Raw genomic sequence first — 26,397 nt, 5'->3', positions numbered from 1 at the left:
CCGTGCCCGGCTGTCCTCGGAGAGGGAGCACCCAGTCACGGCGGGCACATTGGGCGATTTCCGTGAGCGGTGGTTGCCCTGCAGCATAGACTGTTTTTTGGACAGTAGCGGCTGTATTGTAATTTAAATGTAACTACTGTCTTGTAAATATTGATTGTCTTGTGTCTGTGTTGTAAATAAACTTTTATAGTTTTGATACAAAAAAGGGCAGTCCTGATGGTGGGTCACACTGGGGGAGGGGTAGTAATGAGGGATGGTCAGAATGTGCGAGGGGTGGTACTGAGAGAGAGTCACACCGTGGGAGGGGTGGTACTGAGAGAGAGTCACGCCGTGAGAGGGGTGGTACTGAGGGAGGGTCACACTGTGGGAGGGGTGGTACTGAGAGAGGGTCACACTGTGGGAGGGGTGGTACTGAGGGATCGTCACACTGTGGCAGGGTCGGTACCGAGGGAGGGTCACACCGTGGGAGGGGTGGTACTGAGGGAGGGTCACACCGTGGGAGGGGTGGTACTGAGGGAGGGTCACTGTGGGAGGGGTGGTACTGAAGGAGGGTCACACTGTGGGAAGGTGGTACTGAGGGAGGGTCACACCGTGGGAGGGGTGGTACTGAGGGAGGGTCACACTATGGGAGGGGTGGTACTGAGGGAGGGTCACTATGGGGTACTGAGGAAGGGTCACTGTGGGAGGGGTGGTACCGAGGGAGGGTCACACCGTGGGAGGGGTGGTACTGAGGGAGGGTCACACTGTGGGAGGGGTGGTACTGAAGTAGGGTCACACTGTGGGAGGGGTGGTACTGAGGGAGGGTCACACTGTGGGAAGGTGGTACTGAGGGAGGGTCACACTGTGGGAAGGTGGTACTGAGGGAGGGTCACACCGTGGGAGGGGTGGTACTGAGAGAGAGTCACACCGTGGGAGGGGTGGTACTGAGGGAGGGTCACACTGTGGGAAGGTGGTACTGAGGGAGGGTCACACTGTGGGAGGGGTGGTACTGAGAGAGAGTCACACCGTGGGAGGGGTGGTACTGAGGGAGGGTCACACTGTGGGAGGGGTGGTACTGAGGGAGGGTCACTATGGGGTACTGAGGAAGGGTCACTGTGGGAGGGGTGGTACTGAGGGAGGGTCACTGTGGGAGGGTCACACTGTGGGAGGGACATTTTAAGGGAACACTGCAAACCAGAGGCAGAATTACCTGCATTGCTGTAATTGCAGCATATCTTGGAAGATATTAAACCAATAAAACCCAATAAAACTAAAATTTAATCCTGAATCAATTATTAAAATATAAAGTGATATAAATATCCATGTTCTTTTTCATGACTCTACCATTACGCACCAGAGATTTACAGTTTATAACTAGACAACTTTGACAGCCAACCTGTAATTTCAAAGGCGTGATGGAAGCTTTCATTCTCCTCAAGTTTTGTTACAGTCATTCCTGTCAATGGCAATTTCCCCTGCAGAAAAGAAAGTTACAGCCTTCACCAGAAAGCATGTTCTGATCCCCGACACAGAATGTGCTCATGGTAAAACCTTTGTTACTCTCACTGCACCTTGTCCCCTCCTGACCTTTACTCACCTGGTAGATGAAGCTACTCATGCGGGGGCTTGCAGACAGCATCAGTAGCACAGAGGGAAACAGCATGAAGTATCTCTCGTCCTTCTCCTATGGTTGAATTCACATCAATAACAATCAGCTTAGCATGTTAACAGATCCGTCTTAAAGGATCTCAGTTTTAACATTATGCAATAACTCCAGTTTTATTTACGCAAGCAAGTGAACTGGTAAAAGAAATCTGATTATTGCAGCTCTGGTAAACACTGTTGAGCTATTTAATGAGATATGTCAAGACTCAGATATCCCCTGCCTTTCAATCAAAGCTACCCACTGCACTGGTCAAAAGCTCACATCACTGTAAAATGCAAAACACTGATAAAGGAGTGGATTAAAACAGAACAAAAGAAAAACAGAAGTGGCAACTATATGACTCACTGACTACCTGCACTACCTGTTCTCCCAGAAATAACCACTGGGATAATGATAAGGAGACATGGGATCAAATCTTAATGTAGCACTGGGATCTGGGAATTCATATATAATTAAATAAATCAAGAATGAAATGTTACTTACAGAATGGGTTACTGTGAAACAAATGATCCCTCATGATTAACTGACAACCTTTTGGAGAATGCCTCTGTTACCATTCTCCATTCTGGTGTATGGGACTCAAAACTGCCCCCCAAAGCCAACATGCAAAATTCAGAGTTCAAAGCAAATTTATGATCAAGTATGTATATGTTACCTCAGGGAATCCTGCACAAGGGCTCCCAATTCTCTTCGCACCTCACATTTTAGAATTTTCTCTCTGTTTAGAAAATGGTCTACTTTTTCATTCCATCTGCTAAAGTACATGACCGTACCCTTCCCAACACTGTATTCCATGTGCCACTTCCTTGTTCACTCTCCTAATCTAATTTCTTCTGCAGCTTCTCTACTCCCTCAACACTGCCACCTATTTTTGTGTCATCCTCAAACTTGATTACAAAGCAATCAATTCTGTCATCCAAGTCATTGACATATAACGTAAAAAGAAGCGATCCCAACACAGACTCCTGTGGAAAACCACTAGTCACCAGCAGCCAACGGGATAAGGCTCCCACTGTTCTCACTCTTTGCCTCCTGCCAATTAGCCAATGCTCTATCCATGCTAGTATCTTTCCTGAGATACCACTGGCTCTTAACTTGTTAAGCAGTCTCATGTGTGGCACCTTGTCAAAGCTTTCTGAAAATCCAAGTGCACAACATCCGTTGATTCTCTCTCATCGATCTTGCCTGTTGTTTCTTCAAAAAAATTCCAACAGATTGGTCTGGCAAGCTTTTTCTTTAAGGAAAACATGCTGGCTTTGGGTTATTTCATCACTTACCTCCAAGAACCCTGAAACCACATTCTTAACAATCAACTTCAACATCTTCCCAACCACTAAGGTCTGACTAACTGGCCTATTTCTTAACTTAACCAATTTCCCCCCGGATCAATAAAGTATGACTATGACTATAGTTTCCTTTCTTCTGCCTCTCTCCCTTCTTGAACAGTGGGGCGACATTTACAATTTTCCAGTCCTCCAGAACCATGAAAAGTTCTATTGATTCTTGAAAAATCATTACTAATGCCTCCACCATCTCTTCAGCTTCCTCTTTCAGAACCCTGAGGAGTGTATCATCTGGTCTAGGTGTCTTACCTACCTTCAGACCTTTCAGCTTCCCAAGCACCTTCTCCCTAATAATGGCAACTTCACTCATTTCCTCCCCCTGACACTCTTGAACCTCCACCAAACTGCTAGTGTCTTCCAGAATGAAGATTGGTGCAAAATACTTACTCAGTTCTTCCACCATTTCCTTGTCCTCCATTACCACCCCTCCAGCATCATTTTCCAGCGGTCCGTTATCTACTCTTGACTCTCTTTTATACTTCATTTGTCCTTTGGTATCCTCTTTAATATTGTTGGCTAGCTTACCTTCTTATTCCTTCTTTATGACTTTTTTTAGTTGCCTTCTGTTGGTTTTTAGAAGCTTCTCAATACTCTAACTTCCCACCAATTTTGATCTATTACATGCCCTTCCTTTGGCTTTTATGCTCCTGATGGCAGCAACAAGAAGAGAGCATGAATGGTGGATTTTGATGCCTCTCATAGCAGCCTGCGCTAAACCGCATCAGGCCTTGGGGATTTATCCAATTTTAAGCCCGCTAAAAATCTAATACCTTGTCTTTTTCAAACCTAACTTACCCTAGAAGTTCATTGCCAGCTTGCTGAATTCTCCATTAGTATGGGATGTGGGGGAAGTTCTGGGCAGAGCGAAGGATATTTGAGAGAAACTCCCTCTTTCTTTGATGCTGACACCTGGTTGATGATCAAACTGTGCATCAATGTGAAGAATTCTCCTCGACCCCCGTAGAGTGTGTCAAACACTGAGGCATTTGCCTGTTATCTAAAACTCATGAAATTACTACTACTACTCTGTAGTACACTACTTTCTCATCACAGGTACTTCCAATCTCCAGAATGATCACAGATCAGTTTTACTGGAGTCAAGATTGGTTGAAGTAGAGATGTACATATTACTTAGTGATAAACTGTGGATGTTTAAGTTGTCAAAACCTGCTTGTGCAGTGTGGTGGGATGCAGGTTTGAACTGTGGATTCCACCCACACACAGTTTCCACCTCAGTGAGGCGGATGGGGAAGGCACCATGCAGGAAGGTAAAGGTTGGTCCCACCCCCTTTCTGGAGATGTGAAAATGTAACAGTTTATATCTAAAAATAAGCAATAGTTAGGTTAGCAAGTACATTTCAAATGGAAAATGTAGGCAGTCAATATCATTAATTGCACACTGAATTATTAATACCTTAAAGAGAAAGATTTTATCAAATCTCTAACCTTTACTTAAAGGGGAATTATTTCAAATAAGGTCATAAAATTTATTCGGAGCAAAGATGAACCAGTGGTAAATCTGAAATGAGCAGTACATGTGAATGAGAATTTTGCTTGTTGCCTTACATTGTCAGATAATTTGGAAATTAAAATCAATGATCAAAAAGCAAGACTTCCTCAATTATTTTGGCAATTTGACTAAACCATACAGTTAGATAGTCATGAATCAGCCTTACAAAGAGAACATCAAACAGTCAAAGAAAATGTCAAAAAATAACATTTACAGTGCAGTTTAAGTGAACCACTTGTGAAAGACAGACTTTCATAGGTGGCCCAAACAAGGCAAAATAAACAAAGCAAAATTCCAGAAACTCCCCTGGAAATTCTCTTAAACATGACAAACTACTGAGTGCCAGGAAATCCCTTGCCTTCCACAACTGTACTAAACTCACCATTACACTTCTCACCCAGTATAGATTTTTCCCAACATTCTTGGCATGAGTATTCAGTCTGCAATAACAGTTGCAGATTCCTTGCATGTACTGTTCTACACACTTACGATCTGGTTTATCCAAAGGGATAATTAATCATGCTTTGAGTATTATTCTTTTCTAGTTGAGTTAATCTAATAAATATAGAATGCACCACCCCTGGCACCCACCACTCTATATGCAAAAAAGCTTACTCTGACATCCCTCCCATACTTCTTCCAATCACCTTAAATTTATGCCCCCTTTAAGTATCAGCTATTTCTGCCCTGGCTGCCCACTCTATCTGTGCCTCTTATCATCTAGTACACCTACATCAAGTCACCTCTTATCTTCCTTCACTCCAAAGAGAAAAGCCTCGCTCAGCCCATCCTCAAAAGAGCTCTCTAATCCAAGCAGCATCCTGGTAAATCTCTACATCCTCTCTAAAGCTTCCGCATCCTTCCTATAATGAAGTGAACACAACTGAACACAATACTGCAAGTATGATCTACCTGGAGTTTTATAAGAGCTGCACATTACCTTGAGATCAATCTCCTAACTAATGAAGGCCAACACATCCTAACACCTTCTTAAGTAACCTAACAAGACTTCCCAAGGGTCCACAGTTCACTGTGAAAGACCCAACCCAGTTTGACTTCCCAAAATGTACTAATCTACATTAAACTCTTGGCCCACTTCACTGGCTGATCGAAATACCACTGCAGTTCTTGATAACATTCTTCACTGCCTCTGACACCACCAATCTGAGTGATATCTGCAAACTTACTATGTCTTCATTGCTCTTATCCAAAATGATGGGGAGCAGAAACCACTAGATCCCAAATAGACCACGAATCGGGGCCTCCAGTCTCAAAATCAATCCTCCACCACGACTCACTGCATCTCACCAAAAAAATGTCCACCACCACTCTCTACATCTCACAACGATCCTGAACCATCACTCTCTGCATCTCACCAATAACCCTCCACTATCACTCTCTGCATCTCGCCAACATCCCTCCACCACTCTCTGCATCTCACTAAAAACCCTCCACCACCACTCTCTGCATCTCACCAAAACCCTCCACTATCTCTCCCTGCATCTCACCAAAAACCCTCCATTATCACTCCCTGCATCTCACCTAAAACGCTCCACCATCACTCACTGCATCTCCACCAAAACCCCTCCTTCTCCCTCTGCATCTCACCAAAAACCCTCCATCTCCCCAAAAACCCTCCACCACTCTCTGCAACTCACCAAAAACCCTCCACCACCACTCTCTACATCTCACCAAAAACCCTCCACCACCTCTCTACATCTCAACAAAAACCCTCCACTATCACTCCCTACATCTCACCAACATCCCTCCACCACTCTCTGCTTCTTACCAAGAACCTTCCACCACCACTCTCTGTATCTCACCAAAACCCTCCAATATCACTCTCTGCATCTCGCCAATAACCCTCCATTATCACTCTCTGCATCTCGCCAACATCCCCCCATCATCACTCACTGCATCTCACCAAAAACCTTCCACCACTCTCTGCATCTCACCAAAAACCCTCTACCACCACTCTCTGCATCTCAGCAAAAACCCTCCACTATCACTCTCTGCATCTCACCTAAAACACTCCACCATCACTCACGGCATCTCCACCAAAAACCCTCCATCTCCCTCTACATCTCACCAAAAACCCTCTATTATTCTCTGCATCTCACCAAAAACCCTCCACCACCACTCTCCGCTTCTCACCAAAAATCCTCCAATATCACTCTCTACATCTCACCAAAAACCCTCCAATATCACTCTCTACATCTCACCAAAATCCTCCACTATCGCTCCCAGCATCTCACCAAAAACCTTCCACTATCACTCCCTGAATCGCACCTAAAACACTCCACCATCACTCACGGTATCTCCACCAAAAACCCTCCACCATCTCCCTCTACATTCACCAAAAACCCTCCACCATTCTCTGCATCTCACCAAAATCCCTCCACCACCACTCTCTGCTTCTCACCAAAAACCCTCCACCACCACTCACTGCACCTCACCAAAACCCTCCACCACCTCTCTGCATCTCCACCAAAAACCCTCCATTCTCCCTCTGCATCTCACCAAAAACCCTCCAATATCACTGACTGCATCTCACCAAAATCCCTCCACCATCACTCACTGCATCTCACCAAAAACCCTCCACCATCACTCACTGCATCTCCACCAAAAACCCTCCTTCTCCCTCTACATCTCATCAAAAACCCTCCACCACTCTCTGCATCTCACCAAAAACCCTCCACCACCACTCTCTACATCTCACCAAAAATCTTCCACTATCACTCTCTACATCTCACCAAAAACCCTCCACCACCACTCTCTACATCTCACCAAAAACCCTCCACTATCACTCTCTACATCTCAACAAAAACCTTCCACCACCACTCTGCATCTCACCAAAAACCCTCCACCACCACTCTGCATCTCACCAAAAATCCTCCACCACCACTCTGCAACTCACCAAACACCCTCCACCATTTCCCTCTACATCTGACCAAAAGCCCTCCACTATCACTTTCTGCATCTCACCAAAGGCTCTCCATCTCACCAAAATCCTTCCATTTCCCTCTGCATCTCACCAAAAACCCTCCACCATCTCCCTCTACATCTCACAAAAACCCTTCACTATCACTATCTGCATCTCACCAACATCCCTCCACTATCGCTCTCTGCCTCTCAGCAAATACCCGCTACCACCACTCTCTGCATCTCTCAATCAAATCTCCACCATCACTCTCTACATCTCACCAACAACCCTCCATCTTTCTCTACATCTCACCAACAAATCTCCACCACCACTCTCTACATCTCACCAAAAACCCTCCACCACCACGCTGCATCTCACCAAAAACCCTCCACCACCACTCTGCAACTCACCAAACACCCTCCATTTCCCTCTACATCTGACCAAAAACCCTCTACCATCACTCTCTACATCTCACCAACAACCCTCTATCTTTCTCTACATCTCACCAACAAATCTCCACCATCACTCTCTACATCTCACCAAAAACCCTCCACCACCACTCTGCATCTCACCAAAAACCCTCCACCACCACGCTGCATCTCACCAAAAACCCTCCACCACCACTCTGCAACTCACCAAACATTCTCCACCATTTTCCTCTACATCTGACCAAAAACCCTCTACCATCACTCTCTACATCTCACCAACAACCCTCCATCTTTCTCTACATCTCACCAACAAATCTCCACCACCCCTCTCTACATCTCACCAACTCCTCCGCCATCACTCTCTACATTTCACCACCAATCCTCCAGCATCATTCTCTACATCTCACCATCAACCTCCTACCATCTCTCTGCATCTCACCAATAACCTTCCACCAACACTCTCCACATCTCACCAATAGCCTCACCACCATCTCTCTGCATCTCACCATCAACCTTCTACCATCTTTCTGCATCTCACCAATAGCCTCACCACCATCACTCTCTGCATCTCACCATCAACCCTCCACCACCACTCTCTACATCTCTGCAATAAGCTCTCCACCATCACTCTCTACATCTCACCAATAGCCTTCCACCATCACTCTCTACATCTCAGCATCAACCTTCCACCATCACTCTCTGCATCTCACCAATAACCCCTCCACCATCTCTCCGCATCTTACCAACAACCTTCGCCATCACTCTCTACATCTCACCAAAAAATCTCATGACAATCATCATGCCTATCTACACTAATCCCACATGCTATATATCTTCTGTGCTCTGCTTATTGAAATATCTGCCAAGATGCTTCTTAAACATTGTTACTGTTCCTGCCTCCCCCGCCTCATCTGGCAGCTTGTTCCATTAAGTCCATAAGACAAAGGAGTAGAAACATAGAAAACATATACAGGCCCTTCAGCCCACAAAGCTGTGCCGAACATGTCCTTACCTTAGAAATTACCTAGGGTTACCCATAGCCCTCTATCTTTCTAAGCTCCATGTACCTATACAGGAGTCTCTTAAAAGACCCTGTTGTATCCGCCTCAACCACCGTTGCCATCAGCCCATTCCACACACTCACCATTCTCTGCATGAAAAATCTACCCCTGACATCTCCTCTGTACCTACATCCAAGCTCCTTAAAACTGTGCCCTCTCGTGTTAGCCATTTCAGTCCTGGGAAAAAGCCTCTGACTATCCACACGATCAATGCCTCTCAGCATCTTATATACCTCTACTGAATAAGGCCATTTGACCCATTGAGTCCGCTCCTGATGGTTGATTTATCATCCCTCTCTACCCCATTCTCCTGCTTTCTCCCTGTAATATTTGATGCTCTGACCCTATCAACTATCCACTTTAAATATAGTCACTAAATTGGCCTCCAGAGCTGCCTGTGGCAATGAATTCCACAGATTCACCACTCTTTGGCTAAAAAAAAAATCCTCATCTGTTCTAAATGGACATCTCTCCATTATGAGGCCATGCCTTCTGGTCCCAGAATCTTCTACTTTAGTAAACATCCTCTCCCGATCTACTCTATTTCGGCCTCTCAATATTCGATAGGTGTCAATAAGATCTCTCCTCATTCTTCTAAGCTCCTCCAAGTACTGGGCCAGAACCATCAAATGCTGCTCATATATTAACCCTTTCATTTTCGGGATCAGTCTCGTGAACCTCTGGATATCAATTCTGCATGAAATATTTACCCCAGATACCCCCTTAAATCTCATCTTAAACCTCTTTAGAACCCCTAGCTGCCATTGAAACAGATACTGGCCATCTATCCTTTTGATCCTTGCCATTGTTTGATACATTTTTTGCCTTTCAATCTCCTCTGTTTAAGGGTAAGCAGGTCTAGCTTGTGCAATCTCTTCCAATTACTCAAGTCCTCCAAACCACGAAACATCCCTGTGGATCTTTTCAGTATTCTCTATTGAGCTAATCACATCCTTGTCACAGTGTGGAGACCAGAACTGACACAAGTACATAACAGTAACGCAACAGCTAGATTCTCATTTATAATGTTGAGCTGATTGCTGGACCATCTCAAAGGATATCAAACATCAAGCACAAAGAAATGCTTCCTCCCTTATGGACACTGGTCAACAGGTTTTGTGTTTGGTCTTCATGAATGAAACCAACTCTATTCTGGATTTATATGACGATCTGATCTAACTTATACTTTATACTTTGTTGTTGCCTAACAATTGATACCAGAACGTACAATGATTGTTTACCTTTACCTTTGTTGATGCAAAAAATAACCTCATGCGCCTCAATAAAACTGCTGCTTTTCTGCAATGGGATCACACCTAACATCTCCTATCAGTTTCTGTGCCTCATCTTCTTGCCTTGCAAGCAGAGAAATTCCTATATCAACACCTTAAAGCCCAGTAAACTTCAATCTGAACACAACCGAGGACAGGGTGTCACCCCCAAAAGTGCACAACCTGGAAAGCAACATTGTAATGAAATTGAGAGCAGAGTAGACGGCCCTGTTTTGTAAGAAACAGTTTCTAAAGCAGTGATTGGAAGGCAATAAGAGAAGATCCATCACCCATTAAACAATTCTTCACTTGCACTTGGCCAACTCACTTCACTTGCGCCACACTGCACCAAGACCTGGGACATGTAGATGACGTTTCCAAGGGACTTGATGTCTTCGCCCTCCCAGCCCTGGATCTGCTCGGAAAGGATCTGCAACTCGAGCTGCTTCCTCTTCCGCAGTTCCTGGCTCTGGCTCTGGTAACAAACACAACCATGATGGTTAAAATCAGGACATATCCGAGTTTCTCAAACAACATTCTCAGCAGCACAAACCGTAAAGCAATCTTTCATATGTCCTGTCCCGATGAAGGGTCTTGGCTCGAATTCCTCTCCATAGATGCTGCCTGACCTGCTGAGTTTCTCCAGCAGTTTGTGTGTTTTGCTCCGGATTTCCAGTTTCTCATGTGTGCATTTACTGGTTTCTATATTATAAATTTTATTGAAATAGCACTGCGAAAGCAGTAAAATGCAAGATGCATCACAAAAGCAACAATGACAACCAGAGATTGTGATGGAGTTATGTGAAGAGATAGAATCTTGGATCACTACAGCACAGAAACAGGCCCTTCAGCCCACCTAATCCATGCCGAGCCATTAATTTGCCTAATCCTATCAACCTCCAAACCCCTCCTATTCATGTACTTCTCCAAATTTCTCTTAAATGTTCAAATTGAACCAGAATCCACCTCTTCCACTAGCACACTAGCAGCTTGCTCTACACACTCACCACTCTGAGTGAAGAACTCCCACTCACATTCCCCTTAAGCATTTCACTTTTCACCCTTAACCCGTGACCTCTAATTCTACCTCACCCAATCTTACTGGAAAAAGCCTGCTTGGATTTACCCTAACTATACCCCTCATTCTTTTACATACCTCTTTCAAATCGCCCCTCATTCTCTCATACTTTACGGATAAAAGTCCTAACCTATTTAACCTTCTGGTACTTCCAGTAAGATGGTGGCACTCTCGGACACTGTGGCTTCTCTGGGATAACCAAAGGTGTTATTGCTCTTTTTGGGTGTATTTTTTATGATCACAAGACCCCATCAGCGAGTTCTTCGTTGGCGGAGAAAGTGAAGGAGCTGGACTTCTCCTGATCATAAGACATGGGAGCAGAATTAGGCCATTTGGCCCATAGAGTCGACTCAGCCGTTCAATCATAGCTGATACTTTTTTCCCCTTCTCAGCCCCACTGCCCTGCCCTCTCCCCATTGTCTTTGATGCCATGTCCAATCAAGAACCTATCAATCTCTGCCTTAAATACACGCAACAACACAGCATCCACAGTTGCTGGTGGTAATAAATTCCACAAATTCATCACCCTCTGGCTAAAGAAATTTCTCTGCATCTCTGTTTTAAATGGACGCCCCTCTATCCTGAGGCTATGCCCTCTTGTCCTAGACTCCCTCACCATGGGAAACATCCTTTCCACATCTACTCTGTCTCGGCCTTTCAACATTCGAAACGTTTCAATGATATTCCCCCTTAATCATTCTAAGTTCCAGCGAGTACAGGCCCAGAGCTATCAAACGTTCCTCATATGATAACCCTTTCATTCCCGGAATCATCCTTGTGAACCTCTACTGAACCCTCTCCAATGTCAGCACATCATTTCCTAGATGAGGGGCCCGAAACTGTTCACAATACTCAAGGTGAGGCCTCACCAGTGCCTTATAAAGCCTCAGCATCACATCCCTCCTCTTGTATTGTAGACCACTTGAAATGAATCCAAACATGGCATTTGCCTTCCTCACCACCAACTCAACCTGCAAGTTAACTTTCAGGGTGTTCTGCACAAGGACTCCCAAGTCCCTTTGCATCTCAGATTTTTGGATTTTCTCCCCGTTTAGAAAACAGTCCACACATTTATTTTTACTACCAAAGCGCATGACCGTGCATTTTCCTACATTGTGTTTCATTTGCAACTCCTTTGCCCATTCTTCTAATCTAAGTCCTTCTGCAGTCTACCTGCTTCCTTAACACTACCTGTCCCTCCAACAATCTTCATATCATCTGCAAACTTAGCAACAAAGCCATCTATTCCATCATCTAAATCATCAATATACAGCATAAAAAATAAGCAGTCCCAGCACCAACCCTTGTGGAACACCACTAGTCACAGGCAGCCAAACAGAAAAGGATCCTTTTATACCCAGTCACTGCCTCCTCCAATCAGCCAATGCTCTAACCATGCCAGTAACTTTCCTGTAATACCATAGGCTCTTAACTTGGTAAGCAGCTTCGTGTGTGGCACCTTGTCAAAGGCCCTCTGAAAGTCCAAGTATACAACATCTACTGCACCCCCTTTATCTATCCTACTTGTAATCTCCTCAAAGAATTCCAACAGGTTCATCAGGCAAGATTTTCCCTTAAGGAAACTATGCTGACTTTGTCCTGTCTTGTTCTGCGTCCTCATCCTTAACAACTGACTCCAACATCTTCCCACCAATGAGGTCAGGATAACTGATCTAAAATTTCTTTTCTGCTGCCTTCTTCTTTTCTTAAAGAGTGGAGTGAATTTGTAATTTTCCAGCCCTCTGGCACCATGCCAATGATTTTTGAAAGATCTTCACAAATGCCTCCACAATCTCTACTGCTATCTCTTTCAGAACCCCAAGATTCAGTTCATCTGGTCCAGGCTACTAATGTGCCCTTAAGTCTTTCAGCTTTTTGAGCACCTTCTCCCTTGAAATAGTAACCACTCACTTCTCTTCCCTCACACCCTTCAAAATCTGGCACACTGCTAGTGAAGGCTGATGCAAAACACTCATTTTTTTCATCTGACTTGGTGCAGATCGTGTTGCTGCTTGCATCAGAAGAGTCAGTGTGCAAGGTGATATGCAGTCTAACAGGGAGTGCTCAACATTAGTTGCTTTGCTTGTGTTGGTAAGACCTTGTTGGACATTGTTAATGTGGAATATTGGAAGTCCGATTCACTGATTTAATAGTGGACAGTGGAGGAGCTGCTCTGCCTCGATCCTTGCGAGAACTGGGCCTCAAGCGCAGTGTTGACTGCTCAGGAAAGAGGTGTCAACATGAGTAGTGGAGTCCTTGAAAGTTCATGTCACAATACTACATCAAGTCCAATTTTTCTAGCAACCCAGGATTTATTCCCTGTGGTCCAGGTGATTTATATACTGGAAATGCAGCCAGCATTTGCAGACTCTCCCTACACAGCAAGGGTTCCCAACCTGTGGTCCACAGACCCCTTGCTTAATAGTATTGGTCCATGACATAACAAAGATTGGGAACCCCTGCTCTGGAGTAACACGTATACAGAGTTATTGCTACACCTGCCTTTGCTGAAAGGCCAGCAGCAGCTCTTCTTCAGTGAGCAGTGATGACAAGTACTCATTTAAGTACCTCTGCCTCCATAAGCAATTTCCGTTTAAGTCTGAGATCCGCACCACCTTGCCTCCTACAGCTCTTTTCTTGTTCACAAGCCTCGAGAATAGTTTTGAATTCCTTTTTATGTTTGCAACTGGCCTTTTCTTGTGCTTTCTGATTTCATTTCTCACTTCCCCTCTGCACTTACTGTAATCAGTCTGGTTTCTCACTTGTGTTTACAATCAGGCATTTGTATTTGCACTTTCTATCTTACTCCACTTTGCCAGAAGCAAGGGGAAACCTTTCATACAATGACAGAGCAGGTGTTCCTAAACACTAGGCCTCTGGCAGAGATGTACAACACCTGCCCCATCCTAAGTAAATCACAATCACACAAAACCACATAGATAATTCCCTGCTATGAAGTGCTCTGCATGAATGTACCACTGGAGGAACACTGCAGACAAGCAATGTAATAGAAAAGAACTGATGGCAAACCTTCACACATATTGCTAAGTTCCCAAAGTGCTGTTGATAGTTTTCACTCCACCAGTAAAGCAGCCAGCACAGTCAAAGTGCACACCCAACCCAGACGGTCTTTTCTCCCATCTCCCTGTCTCAAAAGCCCCCACAGTGTGACCCTCTCTCATTACCGTCCCTCCCTCCCACAATGTGACGTTCCCTCAGTACCGCCCCCCTCCTACAGTGTGACCCTACCTCAGTACTGCCACACCATGTGACCCGAACTCAGAAATGTCCCTCCTACAGTGTAACGCTATCTCAGTACCACCGCCTCCAACAGTGAAATACTCCCTCAGTACTGTCCCTCCAACAGTACCAACCTCCTAACAGACTGGCCCTCCCTCAGTACCACCTCTCCCACAGTGTAACCCTCCTGCAGTACTGTCCCTCCCACAGTGTGACCATCCCTCAGAACTCAGTCATCCCACAGTGTGACCCTCTCTCAGTACCACCACTCTCACAGTGTAACTCTCCCTCAGTACTGGCCCTCTCACAGTGACCCTCCCTCAGTACCACCCCTCCCACGGTGTAACCTCCCTCAGTACTGGCTCTCTGACAGTGTGACTCTGCCTCAGCACTGCCCTTCCCATGGTGTAACTCTCCCACAGTACCGCCCCACCCTCAGTACTGGCCCTCCCACAATACCTCCTCTTCCATTGTGACCCTCCCACAGTACTACCGGTCCCAGAGTGCAGTGTTCCCTCATATGGATGACACATGACTAGAGAGGCTCCAGCAGTGGTGGAGAGGGTAGATATAATCACCTTTCCTTAAACTGGCTACCAATGCTTCCAATTCTGAGTTTGTCCTATTCTGTGTAAAAATCAGTGCGATTAATAAGCAGGAATTCCATGGGAATTATTTAGTGATTATTCTTTGTGCATTGCCAGCTAACAGCTAAGATGAAATGCTGACTTACCACCAGACTTTTGAATGATGCCATTGCTTTTAAAATATCGGGATAATCAGGATGAGATTCCTATAAAACAGAAATAAATATATCAACATTGTAATTTAACTCAAAGAACCTTTAGTTTCTTCATTCTATTATACATCCTCGGGACCTGCCTTTAAGTCTGCAAGTCCTGCTGTGGGTTATCTTCGAAAATGCAATACCTTGCACTTGTCTGAGTTAAATTCTGTCTGTCATTTCTTGGCCCACTTCTGCTCAACTAGATCCTGTTGTAATCTTAAAGACAGCCTTCTGCACTGTAGACCACACCATCAACTTTGCTAAGTCACTAATTGTTCCATCTATTTTCTCAGCTTTTCTTAGAGAGCGGTGAATCTGTGAAATTCTCTACCCAGTGAAGCAGTGGAGGCTACCTCAGCAAATATACTTAAGGCAAGGTTGTATAGATTTTTGCATAGTAGAGGAATGAAGGGTTATGGGGAAAAGGCTGGTAGGTGGAGATGAGTCCATGGTCAGATCAGCCATCATCTTACTGAATGGCAGAGCAGCCTCGACTGGCCAGATGGCCGACTCCCCCTCCTATTTCTTATGTTCTTATTATCCCCTTTCTAGCAAAGCCATCTACATACTGTTAGAGAAAACTTACCTGCAACCATTTAACAGATTTCCTCCCATCTGAACCTTCTGCAGATCCTGTCAATATCAAGTACGTCTATCTGTTATCTCCCTTCATATCTGTTCATCTAATTTCCACTGACCATTGGGGGACCTCTGGAACAATTCTATCAAAGTGATTACCCTTTGTACTTCAAAGTTTGATGAAAGCGATACGGAAGTGTAGTGGTTAGTGCCAGTGGCCTGGGTTCAGTTCCTGCAGCTATCTATAAGGAGTTCAACATTCTCCCATGACCGCGTGGGTTTCCTACAGGTGCTCTTGTTTCCTTTCACAGTCCAAAGACATACGGGTTAGGGTAAGTTGTGGACATGCTATGTGGGTGCCGGAAGCATGCCTTCACTTGCAAGGTGCCCCCAACACATCCTCTGATTGTGTTGGCCATTGATGCAAACAACAGATTTCAGCGCATGTTTTGACATACATGTAACAAATAAAGGCAATCTTTTGATCTTTAAGTTCCACCCACGTAGCCTCAGTACTCTGCTTCAGTCACCACCGATGGAGCACATCCAGTTATCCCCAGCTTTACTCATGAAAATAAAGAAATGACTGACATTTTTTAGAAGTACTGTGTCACTGGCTTCAGAGAGGGAAATAACGGCTTCCTGATCGCTCGGTAAAGGTGATAGTCAAATCGGTGGCACGGGCTCAAGAATAATATGAGTAAAAATAACACATTCTTCTTTTCTTAGGGAAGTAGATAAAAACCCAGTAAATGTTTAATTTTATTCATTCAGGAATCTTAAATGGGAAAGCTACTCCAGTCAGCAGATGAACGTGCTTTTTAAAAAGTGACCTGAGACTAATTATAGAGGGACAGAGAAGCACAGTGTAGCAGCCGCCTCACAGCTTCAGAAACTCAGGTTTAACCTTAACTTCCTGAACTGTTTGTGTGGGACTTGCACGTTTGCCCTGGCATGGAGGCTTCCCAAGAGCTCTGGCTTCCTTGTACATTGCACAAATAGCGTAACTGGAGAATTTATTTCAACCATGGGGTGACAGGAGCATCAGGGTTGAGTTGATGGGCATGTGAGAGAGATTAGGTTACAGGGAAATGTGGGGAATGGGGCTGTCCACACAGCCAGCAATTCCCCAACACCCTCCTTCCATATCATGAGAAATATTAAAGGTGACTTTCAGCTCACCAGAGAGCAGAGAATTGTAGAAGACAGAACATAGCTCCCTCCAACCAGTTCAGTCTGTTTTCTCTTTCAAAGCCTGTCGGCCAGCAGTTTGCTTACTGATGAAGGGAGGGTCAGTAGATACCTAATAAAGTAGCTACTAAGTTCAGCACTGATATATAAATTTCCAACTTCTCTTTAACTTCCTCCAATAATAAACAATAACATTCTTCTACGTTGGCACACTAACCCTTGTTAATCAGGACTAGGCCTCCAGATTCCCTTGAACCTCACAGTATATAATCTGAGAATTCCTGTTGTTTGAGTATATAATCTGATATCATTTGGATAAAATGCAGCTTATTCTCCTTTTCCTTGTTTATTCTGACAACTTTTTTCCCATTTGCTAAACTGAGCAGCAGTGAAGATGTGAGTAAAGGTGGCAGAGCAGCGACCAGAACCAGCCTGACACTTGCCTCTGGTCCCGATGGATTGAAAAGGCAGGGTGTCAGGCCAGAGGCAAGGCTCAGGCTCATTCTGCTTCCTGCTCCGCTCTTTGCTACACCGAGGCTCAGGCTGTGGGTCTGCGGGCTCCGCAAAATTTACTCTGCTACGCCCTGAACTGAGGCTGAGGTGGTTTACCTGCTTTGGGTTTGAGGACTCACTTTTGTTCTAAATGCTATTTGCTCACTTTTATTGTTTGCATAATTTGTTTTTTTTCTCTCTCTCTGCATGTTGGATGTTTGTCAGTCATGTTTTATTGGCATTTTTGGGCTTCTTGTTTTGTGGCTGCCTGTAAGAAGACGGATCTCAAGGTTGTATAATGTATTTATACTTTGAAAATAAATATACTTTGAACTTTTATCTACATCCCTTTTTAGCCTCCTTATTGGGGGTCACAATTTGCTTTCCTATTTATCACTGTGTCCAGTAATTGTACTTTATACAGTCAATTCATGTACATAAGTTCTAAGAAACGAAGGCCCCAGCACTGATCTCTATGGTATACCATTTGTTATATACTACCAACCAGAAAGAGACACATTTCTGCCTACTATTTCCTGGTAGCCAGCTGACCTTCCATCGACACCAACGCTCACCTCCCACACAATGAGCTTTTGTTTTCTGCAATAACCTTTGATGTGGAGCCTTTTCTGATGTGGCTACTGAAAACCCGAGTACAACACGTCCCCATCATCCATTGCACGGCTCCAATAAATTGTTTAAACCTGGTTTGGTTTTAAAAAATCACATCGAATTTGCCTGACTACATACAGAGGCTGTAGAAATTTGAACGTCTTCGATCTCTTTCCATATTTACATTGAAAATAATGCCATTATGATCACCAGATACAAAGTGTTCCCCTACACAAACTTCTGTCATCTGCCCTGTCTCATTCCCTAATAGGAGATCTAGTATCTCACTGTCTCTAGTTGGGACTCCAATGTACTGATTGAGGTAACTTTCCTGAACGCATTTGACAAACTCTTTCCCATCCAGCCCTTTTACAGTATGGGAGCCCTTGTCAATATGTGGAAACTTAAAATCATCTACTATCACAACCTTGTGTTTCCTGCAACAGTCTGCAATCTCTTAGAATCAGAATTAGGTGCAATATCAATGGCATATGTCGTGAAATTCGTTGTTTTGTAGCAGAAGTACATTACATTACAGAAAAATAAAAACTATAATTTATAATTGTGGAGAATGCTGAAGGCATCGAGCTGCAGTACCATGTCTGAAATGGCTGGGGACATAGAAACATAGAAACCCTACAGCACAATACAGGTCCTTTGGCCCACAAAGCTGTGTCGAACATGTCCTTACTTTAGAAATTACTAGAGTTACCCATAGCCCTCTATTTTCCTAAGCACCATGTACCTATTCAGGAGTCTCTTAAAAGACCCTATCGTATCCGCCTCCACCACCATTGCCGGCAGCCCATTCCACATACCACTCTGCGTAAATAACTTACCCCTGACATCTCCTCTATACTAACTTACAAGCACCTTAAAACTGTGTCCTCTCGTGCTAGCCATTTCAGCCCTGGGAAAAAGCCTCTGACTATCCACACGATCAATGCCTCTCAGCAGCTTATACACCTCTATCAGGTCACCTCTCGTCCTCAATCGCTCTAAGGAGAAAAGGCCGACTTCACTCAACCTATTCTCATAGGGCATGCTCCCCAATCCAGGCAACATCCTTGTAAATCTCCTCTGCACCCTTTCTATGGTTTCCACATCCTTCCTGTAGTGAGGCGACCAGAACGGAGCACAGTACTCCAAGTGGGGTCTGTCCAGGGTCCTATATAGCTGCAACATTACTATTCTGTTTGTGTGAAGCAAAATAGACAGCAGATCCTGATATCCCCATGGTACAGCAATCTTGCTCTGTGGTCTTCTGTTTTATTTTCCAGAGACTATACATTCGCCAGTAGGATAGTCAGGAGTGGAAATCTAAAGCCTCAGTGTTTCAATCAAACTTCAAACCGGTGTGACGTCCCCGCTTCTGAATTCTTCAAGGGAAACTGCATTCATGACCTCAGTCTGCCATCTGAGGTCACCAAGACCTTACCAGGAGAACAGGATGAGAATATCTGATGATCCCTATTGCAACTACATGCAGACTTAATACTCAATAGCGACATCTTGCTTTACAAATCTGCTCCATAAAATCCCGTGACATTTTGAGTAGTCTAAACTATAATCCCAATACTTATTCCTCAGTTCTACCCATAAAGACTCACTAGACAAACTCTCCAGTCTGTCTTGACTGAGCGGTGCTATGACATTTTCCCGGACTAGTAATAAGGTAGCTGATCTTGTAGCGCAATTAGAGATTGGCGAGTATGATGTTGTGGGCATCACTGAGGTTGTGTGAAAGAAGATCATAGTTGAGAGCTTAACATCCAAGGATACACATTGTATTGAAAGCACAGGCAGGGAGGCTGAGGGGGTGGGGTGGCTCTGAATATCAAATCGTTAGAAAAAGGTGACATAGGATCAGAAGACTTAGAATCCTTATGGGTAGGGTTAAGAAGCTGCAAGGGTTAAAAGGCCCCGATGGGAGTTCTAGACTGCCTACGAGATGGCTTTTTAGAGCAGCTCATGGTTGAGCCCACAAGGTGATCAGATGTTCTGGATTGGGTATTATGCAATGAACCAGAATTGATCAGTGAGCTTAAGGTAAAAGAACCCTTCGAGGCAAGTGATCATAATACAACTGAATTCACCCTGAAATTTGAAGAGCAGCTGAACTCAGAAGTATCAGTATTACTGTGGAGTAAAGGGAATTACAGAAGCACGAGAGAGGAGTTGGTCAGAATTGACTGGAAAACCACACTGGCAGGGATGGTGGCAGAGCAGCAATGGCTGGAATTTCTGGAAGCAATTCAGAAGGCACAGGATATACACATCCCAAAGAGAAAGAATTATTCTAAAGGGAAGATGACACAACCAAAGCTAACAAGAGAAATCAAAGGCAACATAAAAGCCAAAGAGAGGGCATAGAATACAGCAAAAATTAGTGTGGTTAGAAGACTGGGAAGCTTTTAAAAACTAGCAGAAGAAAACTAAAATAGTCATTAAGGTAAAGATGGAATATGAAAGCAAGCTAGTCAATAATATGTGTGGAGGTGGAGCAAAGTTAAGATGGTGCTAAACGGCGACTCCTTTGCTTGCATCTTCGAAAACAGCTCTACTTCCATCTTTAATATCTTTATTTTTCTATTTCAGGGTTCTTTTGAAGACCCTGACCTGGAGTTACACACTGACTTTGATTCTTTGTGGGAATTGGACCCATTCTCAGGGTTTCAGGACTGGCTGCTGTTCGGCACGCCAAGGGTTTGGCTTGAGATTCCAGCTCAGTTTTGGAAGCCTAAAATCTCGGGGCTCTGGAGACGGGCAGATCGAGGGTCGGTGTCACAGGAGGAGACCCATGTGTCGTCGGGGGAGCCGGAAAATCTACTGCTGTGTGCCCAAAGACCCGAGATCTTTGCGATCTTTGGGAATGGAGCGCGGAAAAAGCGATGTAATAGACTTTTAACATCGTAAACCAGCAAGTTGTTTGTTATGTCTCCCTGCTTGCTGGGAAAAACGGAGACACCTCCCACTCCCTTATTAGGGAGAGAGAGAGCCTGTAGTATGTCAAATGCCGGGTAAAACATGAAGTCTTTGGGGTAACTGCAAGTCTATGTCTTTGCTGTTGCTTTGCTCACTCTTGAGTGCTCGGTGGTGGGTGCTGATGCTTTTATTTTCGCTGGTGGGGGAGGGGGAATATTGCTTGCTGCCGCTTACGCGCAGGAAAGAGGGGAGTTGGCGGGGGTGGGACTTTGGGGCTCTTACTTTTAACTGTCATTCATTCTTTAGGGCACTCCTCTGTTTTCGTGGATGTTTGCGAAGAAAGAGTATCTCAGGATGTATATTGTCTACATTTCTCTGACATTAAAGTGGACCTTTGAACCTTTGAACATTAAAGATGATACCAAAAGTTTCCTTCAGATGCATTAAGAATAAAAGAGAAGCCAGAGCGAATATTGGACCACTGGAAAACAATGCTGGAGAGACAGTAATAATGGTGGACGAACTGAACAAGTATTTTGCATCAGTCTTTACTATGGAAGACATTAGCAATATAGTGGAAGCTCCAAGTGTCAGAGATTATGAAGTGTGTGAGGTTACCATAGGGAGAAGGTTCTTGGAAAACTGAAAGGTCTGAAAGTAGATCGTTCGCTTGGATCAGATGGCATACACCCCAGGGTTCTGAAAGAGGTGGCTGAAGAAATCATTGAGGAATTAGTAATGATCTTTCAAGAATCACTAGATTTTGGAAAGGTTTCAGAAGACTGGAAAACTACAAATGTCACTTCACTCTTCAAGAAGGGAGAGAGGCAGAAAAAATGAAACTATGGGCCAGTTAGTCTGACTTCAATGGTTGGGAAGATGTTGGAGTCGATAATTAAGGATGAGGTCTCACAGTACGTGGAGGCACGTGATAAAATGGGGAAAATTTTGCCAGAGAAATCTGTTAGAATTCTTTGAAGAAATAACAAGCATGTTAGACAGAGGAAAATCTGTTGATGTCGCATACCTGGATTTTCAACAAGGCCTTTGACAAGGTGCCATACATAGGGCAGCTTAACAAGCTATGAACCATGGCATTACAGGAAAGATTCTAGCATGGATAAAGCAGGAGGCAAACAGTGGGAATAAAAGGAGCTTTTTCTGTCTGGCTGCCGGTGACTAGTGGTGTTCCATAGGGGTCTGTGTTGGGACCGATCCGTTTTACACTATTTGCAATGATTTGGATGATAGAATTGATGGCTTTGCAGAATATATGAAAATTGGTAGAGGGGCACGTAATTTTAAGGAAGTAGGGGGGCTACAGAAGGACTTAGACAAATTAGGAGAATTGGAAAGAAATTGCAGATGGAATACGATGTCAGGAAGCATATGGTCATGCACCTTGGTAGAAGAAATGAAAGTTTTGACTATTTTATTTATATTTTATCTAAATGGAGATAAAATATAAACATCTGAGGTGCAAAAGAACTAGGGAATCCTCATGCAGAATTCCTTAAAGGTTCATTTGCACGTTGAGTCTGTGGTAAGAAAGACAAATGCAACGTTAGACCATAAGATCTAGGAGTAGAAATAGGCCACGTGGCCCACTGCATCTGCTCTGTCGTTTCATCATGGCTGATCCAATTTCGCTCTCAGCCCCAACACCTGCCCTCTCCCTGTCTCCCTTCATGTCTCATGTCCCGACCATGAATGGTAATGAATGTTAGCATTAATTCCATGAGAACTAGAATATAAAAGCAAGGACATAATATTGAGACTTTATAAAGCACTGGTGAGACCTCACTTGGAGTACTGTGAGCAGTTTTGAGCCTCTTATCTTCGAAAGGATGTGTTGAAACTGGATAGCATTCAAATGAGATTCACAGAAGTAATTCAGTGGTTTTTCATATGAAGAGTATTTGATGGCTCTGGGCATGTATTCACTAGAATTTGGAAGAATAAGGGGTGACCTCATTGAAACTTATTGAATGGTGAATAGAGTGGAGGTAGAGAAGATGTTTCATAGGGTGGGATAGTCTAAGACCGGAGGACAAAGCCTCAGAACAGAGGGGTGTCCCTTTAGAATGGAGATGAGGAGGAATTCCTTTAGCCAGAGAGTGGTGAATATGTGCATTTATGTCTTTATGTATATTTAAGGCAGAGGTTGATAGATACTTAATTGGTCAGGTTATGAAGGGATACAAGGAGAACGCAGGAGATTGGGGCTGAGAGGAAAATTGGATCAGCCATGATGAAATGGCGGAGCAGACTCGAAGGACCAAACAGCCTAATTCTGCTCCTATATCTTATGAGTCTTGTGTGTATGTGTGTGTGTATATATATATATATATATATATATATATACATATATATATATATATATACACACACACACACACACACATATATATACACACACACATATATATATATATATATATATATATATATATATACACACACACACACATACACACACACACAGCACTGAACAGTAACCAGTATGTGGGATGCAAATTACAACAGGAAATAGAAAAGACATTCAAAATGATGGCCATGGTCGTGGAAATTTCAAAATGGAGATAGATTGGGAAAATCAGGTTGGTGCTGGATTCCAAGAGAAGGAATATGTAGAATGCTTTTGAAATGGCTTTTTAGAGCAGCTAGTGGTTGAGCCTACTAGGGAAAAGGCAATTCTGGTTGGGTATTATGTAATGAATTAGATTTGATTGGAAGCTTAAGGTAAAGGAACCCTTCGGAGCCATGGATCATAAAATGATGGAATTCACCCTGCAATTTGAGAGGGAGAAGCTAAAGTCAGATGTATTCTTATTACAGTGGGGTAAAGCAAATTACAGAGGCATGAGAGAGGAGCTGGCCAAGGCTAATTGGAAGGGGACAGCAGAAGGGCTAATGGCCAGAGTTTCTGCAAGCAATTCAGAAGACGCAGGATAGACACATCGGAAAGATGAATACCGTCCAATGCAGCAAAGGTGCATTATAGTTCTCCCAGTGATCTGAGAAAACTGGTGACACAAGAGATTGCAAGTACAGGTTTCCCCTGCCATCTGAAGGTAGAGCATTCCTATGAAACGGTTCGTAAGCCAGTATGTCGTAAAGCGAAGAAGCAATTACCATTAATTTATATGGGGAAAATTTGTGAGCGTTCGCAGACCCAAAAATAACCTACCAAATCATGCCAAATAACACATAAAACCTAAAATAACAGTGACATATAGTAAAAGCAGGAATGATATGATGAATACACAGCCTATATAAAGTAGAAATACTTTTCCACAATCATTGCCGCACTGTTCTCCGTAGTGAAAATCTCATGCAAGCGCTCTCGGCAGAAATACGGCGCAAGCACCGTCGGCAAAAACACTCTCTCCAGTAACCTTTAAGCTATGAAGCTGCCAAATCATACCAAATAACACATAAAAATACACAGCCTACATAAAGTAGAAATAATGTTTGTATAGTGTAGTATCACTTACGGGAATCAGGAAGACATCGAGCACACTGATGATGGTGTGTTAGGCTGAGTTGTCGAAGGTTGGGGTGGTGCAGTGGCCCCCACCCTCCAGGTAGCGACCCGATACCGATCCGCGAAGCATGCAGTGGTACAGTGATAGCTGGAATGCACTCAGCACATCTTTAAGAAAAAAGCGAAATAAATAAGCTAATTATTTACGTGCCGGGTGGCACCTAATTAATTAGCTTGTTTATTTCGGCTTTTTTCTTAAAGATGTGCTGTGTGCCTCCCGGCTACCACTGCATTCCCTGCGAATCACGGGGTGGTGGGACCCAGGGGTGTCATCTCGTCGTCTGTTTCCATTAGGGCAGGTGGCTCATCTTCTTCTATGTCTGCCTGCCTCGATGTCGAAGGTCGAGGTTCGTCGTCTGCTGTGGCTGATGTGGAAGGCTTGCTTGACTGCTTAGCCTCGCGCATTTTTCTATCATACAGTTCTTTGTAAGGACTCAAACCATCCTGCAAATATGCCCTAAACCAACGTACCCTTTCAAAATTAAAGTCGTACTTTATCATTGCAGCGAAAATCTCACGCAGTTGCTTCACATTCAGTTCCTGGACAACTTCACTTTCGGTCCGTTCGCTACTGCATTCAGTTTTGATTGTTATCCTTTCCTCTTCCAATTGCATCAGCTCTTCATCTATCAGTTCTTGGTCATAGGATGCCAAAACCTCTTCAACATCATCTTCGTCAACTTCCACAAGCCAAACTCACTTTGTCCTTGCTTCGTTCACCACGATCGAAATGCTTAAATATGTCTAGTTTTACACTAAGTGTGACACCCTTATAAGCTCCTTTAGGCTCTTCCGATACCTTAGAACTCATCTTGCAAATGGATGCTCACAGGCACGTGTTTAAGCAACGCCGGCCAGAATGCAGTTCTGAATCTGGGGGAGAGCGGCAGCTCGGGGCGCGCGCTGCCTTTTTTCTCGTGCGCTGCTTTTTATCATTACAGTGAAAACACCTTCTGTTAGTGAAAACAGGTAACTAATGTAGGTCTTTCGTAAAGCAAACGTTCGAAAAGTGGGAGACACCTGTACTTGAATTTGGAACGACCAACAATCTGCACTCAGGAACTCAGTGGGTCAGGGAGTATTTGTGGAGAGAGGAATTGTTGGTGCTTTGGGCAGAGAACCTGCATCATGCTTTTGATCCAAAAATATTGACAATTCTCGACCGCCTTCAAAAACAGTTGCTGCTCAACCCGCTGAGTTCCTCTAGCAGACTGTTAAATCGGCTGTGACTATATTCTCCAGTGTATAGAAAATTCATTGTAACCTGTGAAATTCTTTCAGGTTCTACGTGGTGGACATAGAGAGGATGAGTCTCCTAAAAGAGATATCAAGGTTTGGTGGCAGAGACTGAGAATACAGGGTTGCACATTTTGGAAAGTGACCATGAGAATGAAAGGGTTAATGTACCAGGAGTGTTTGATGGTTCTGGGCTTGTACTCATTGGAGCTTAGAAGAATGAGGGGGCATCTCACTGAAACTTACAAAATATTGTAAGTTCTAGATAGAATGAACATGCAGAGGATGTTTCCTATAGTGAGGGAGTCTAGGACCCAAAGGCACAGCCATAGAATAGAGGGACATCCATTTAGAACAGAGTTGAGGAGGAACTTCTTTAGCCAGAGGATGGTGTATCTGTGGAATTCATTGCCACAGATAGCTCTGGATGCCAAGTCATTGGGTATATTTAAAGTGGAGGTTGAGAGGTCCTTGATTCTTGATTAGTAAGGGCATGTATTACAGAGAGAAGGCAGGAGAATGGGGTTGG

At 44.0% G+C, this 26,397-nt stretch overlaps 1 protein-coding gene across 4 annotated transcripts in view; it reads right to left on the bottom strand.

The window, feature by feature from the left end:
- arhgef6 (Rac/Cdc42 guanine nucleotide exchange factor (GEF) 6) overlaps nt 1-26,397 on the bottom strand; it is a 232,536-nt gene that overhangs the window by 24,030 nt on the left and 182,109 nt on the right. For all 4 annotated transcript variants that reach the window (XM_072271069.1, XM_072271071.1, XM_072271070.1 and 1 more), the window contains exons 11-14: nt 15,233-15,292; nt 10,510-10,656; nt 1,577-1,663; nt 1,376-1,454 (exon numbers count right to left, since the gene is read on the bottom strand). In XM_072271069.1, the coding sequence (XP_072127170.1) occupies nt 1,376-1,454; nt 1,577-1,663; nt 10,510-10,656; nt 15,233-15,292 (373 nt within the window). The remainder of the gene's footprint in view (nt 1-1,375; nt 1,455-1,576; nt 1,664-10,509; nt 10,657-15,232; nt 15,293-26,397) is intronic.

The sequence above is a fragment of the Mobula birostris genome, chromosome 10, assembly GCF_030028105.1.
Source record: "Mobula birostris isolate sMobBir1 chromosome 10, sMobBir1.hap1, whole genome shotgun sequence".
Lineage (NCBI taxonomy): Eukaryota > Metazoa > Chordata > Chondrichthyes > Myliobatiformes > Myliobatidae > Mobula > Mobula birostris.
Note: the sequence above shows the minus strand (reverse complement) of the source record. Positions and strands in the feature narration are given on the sequence as shown.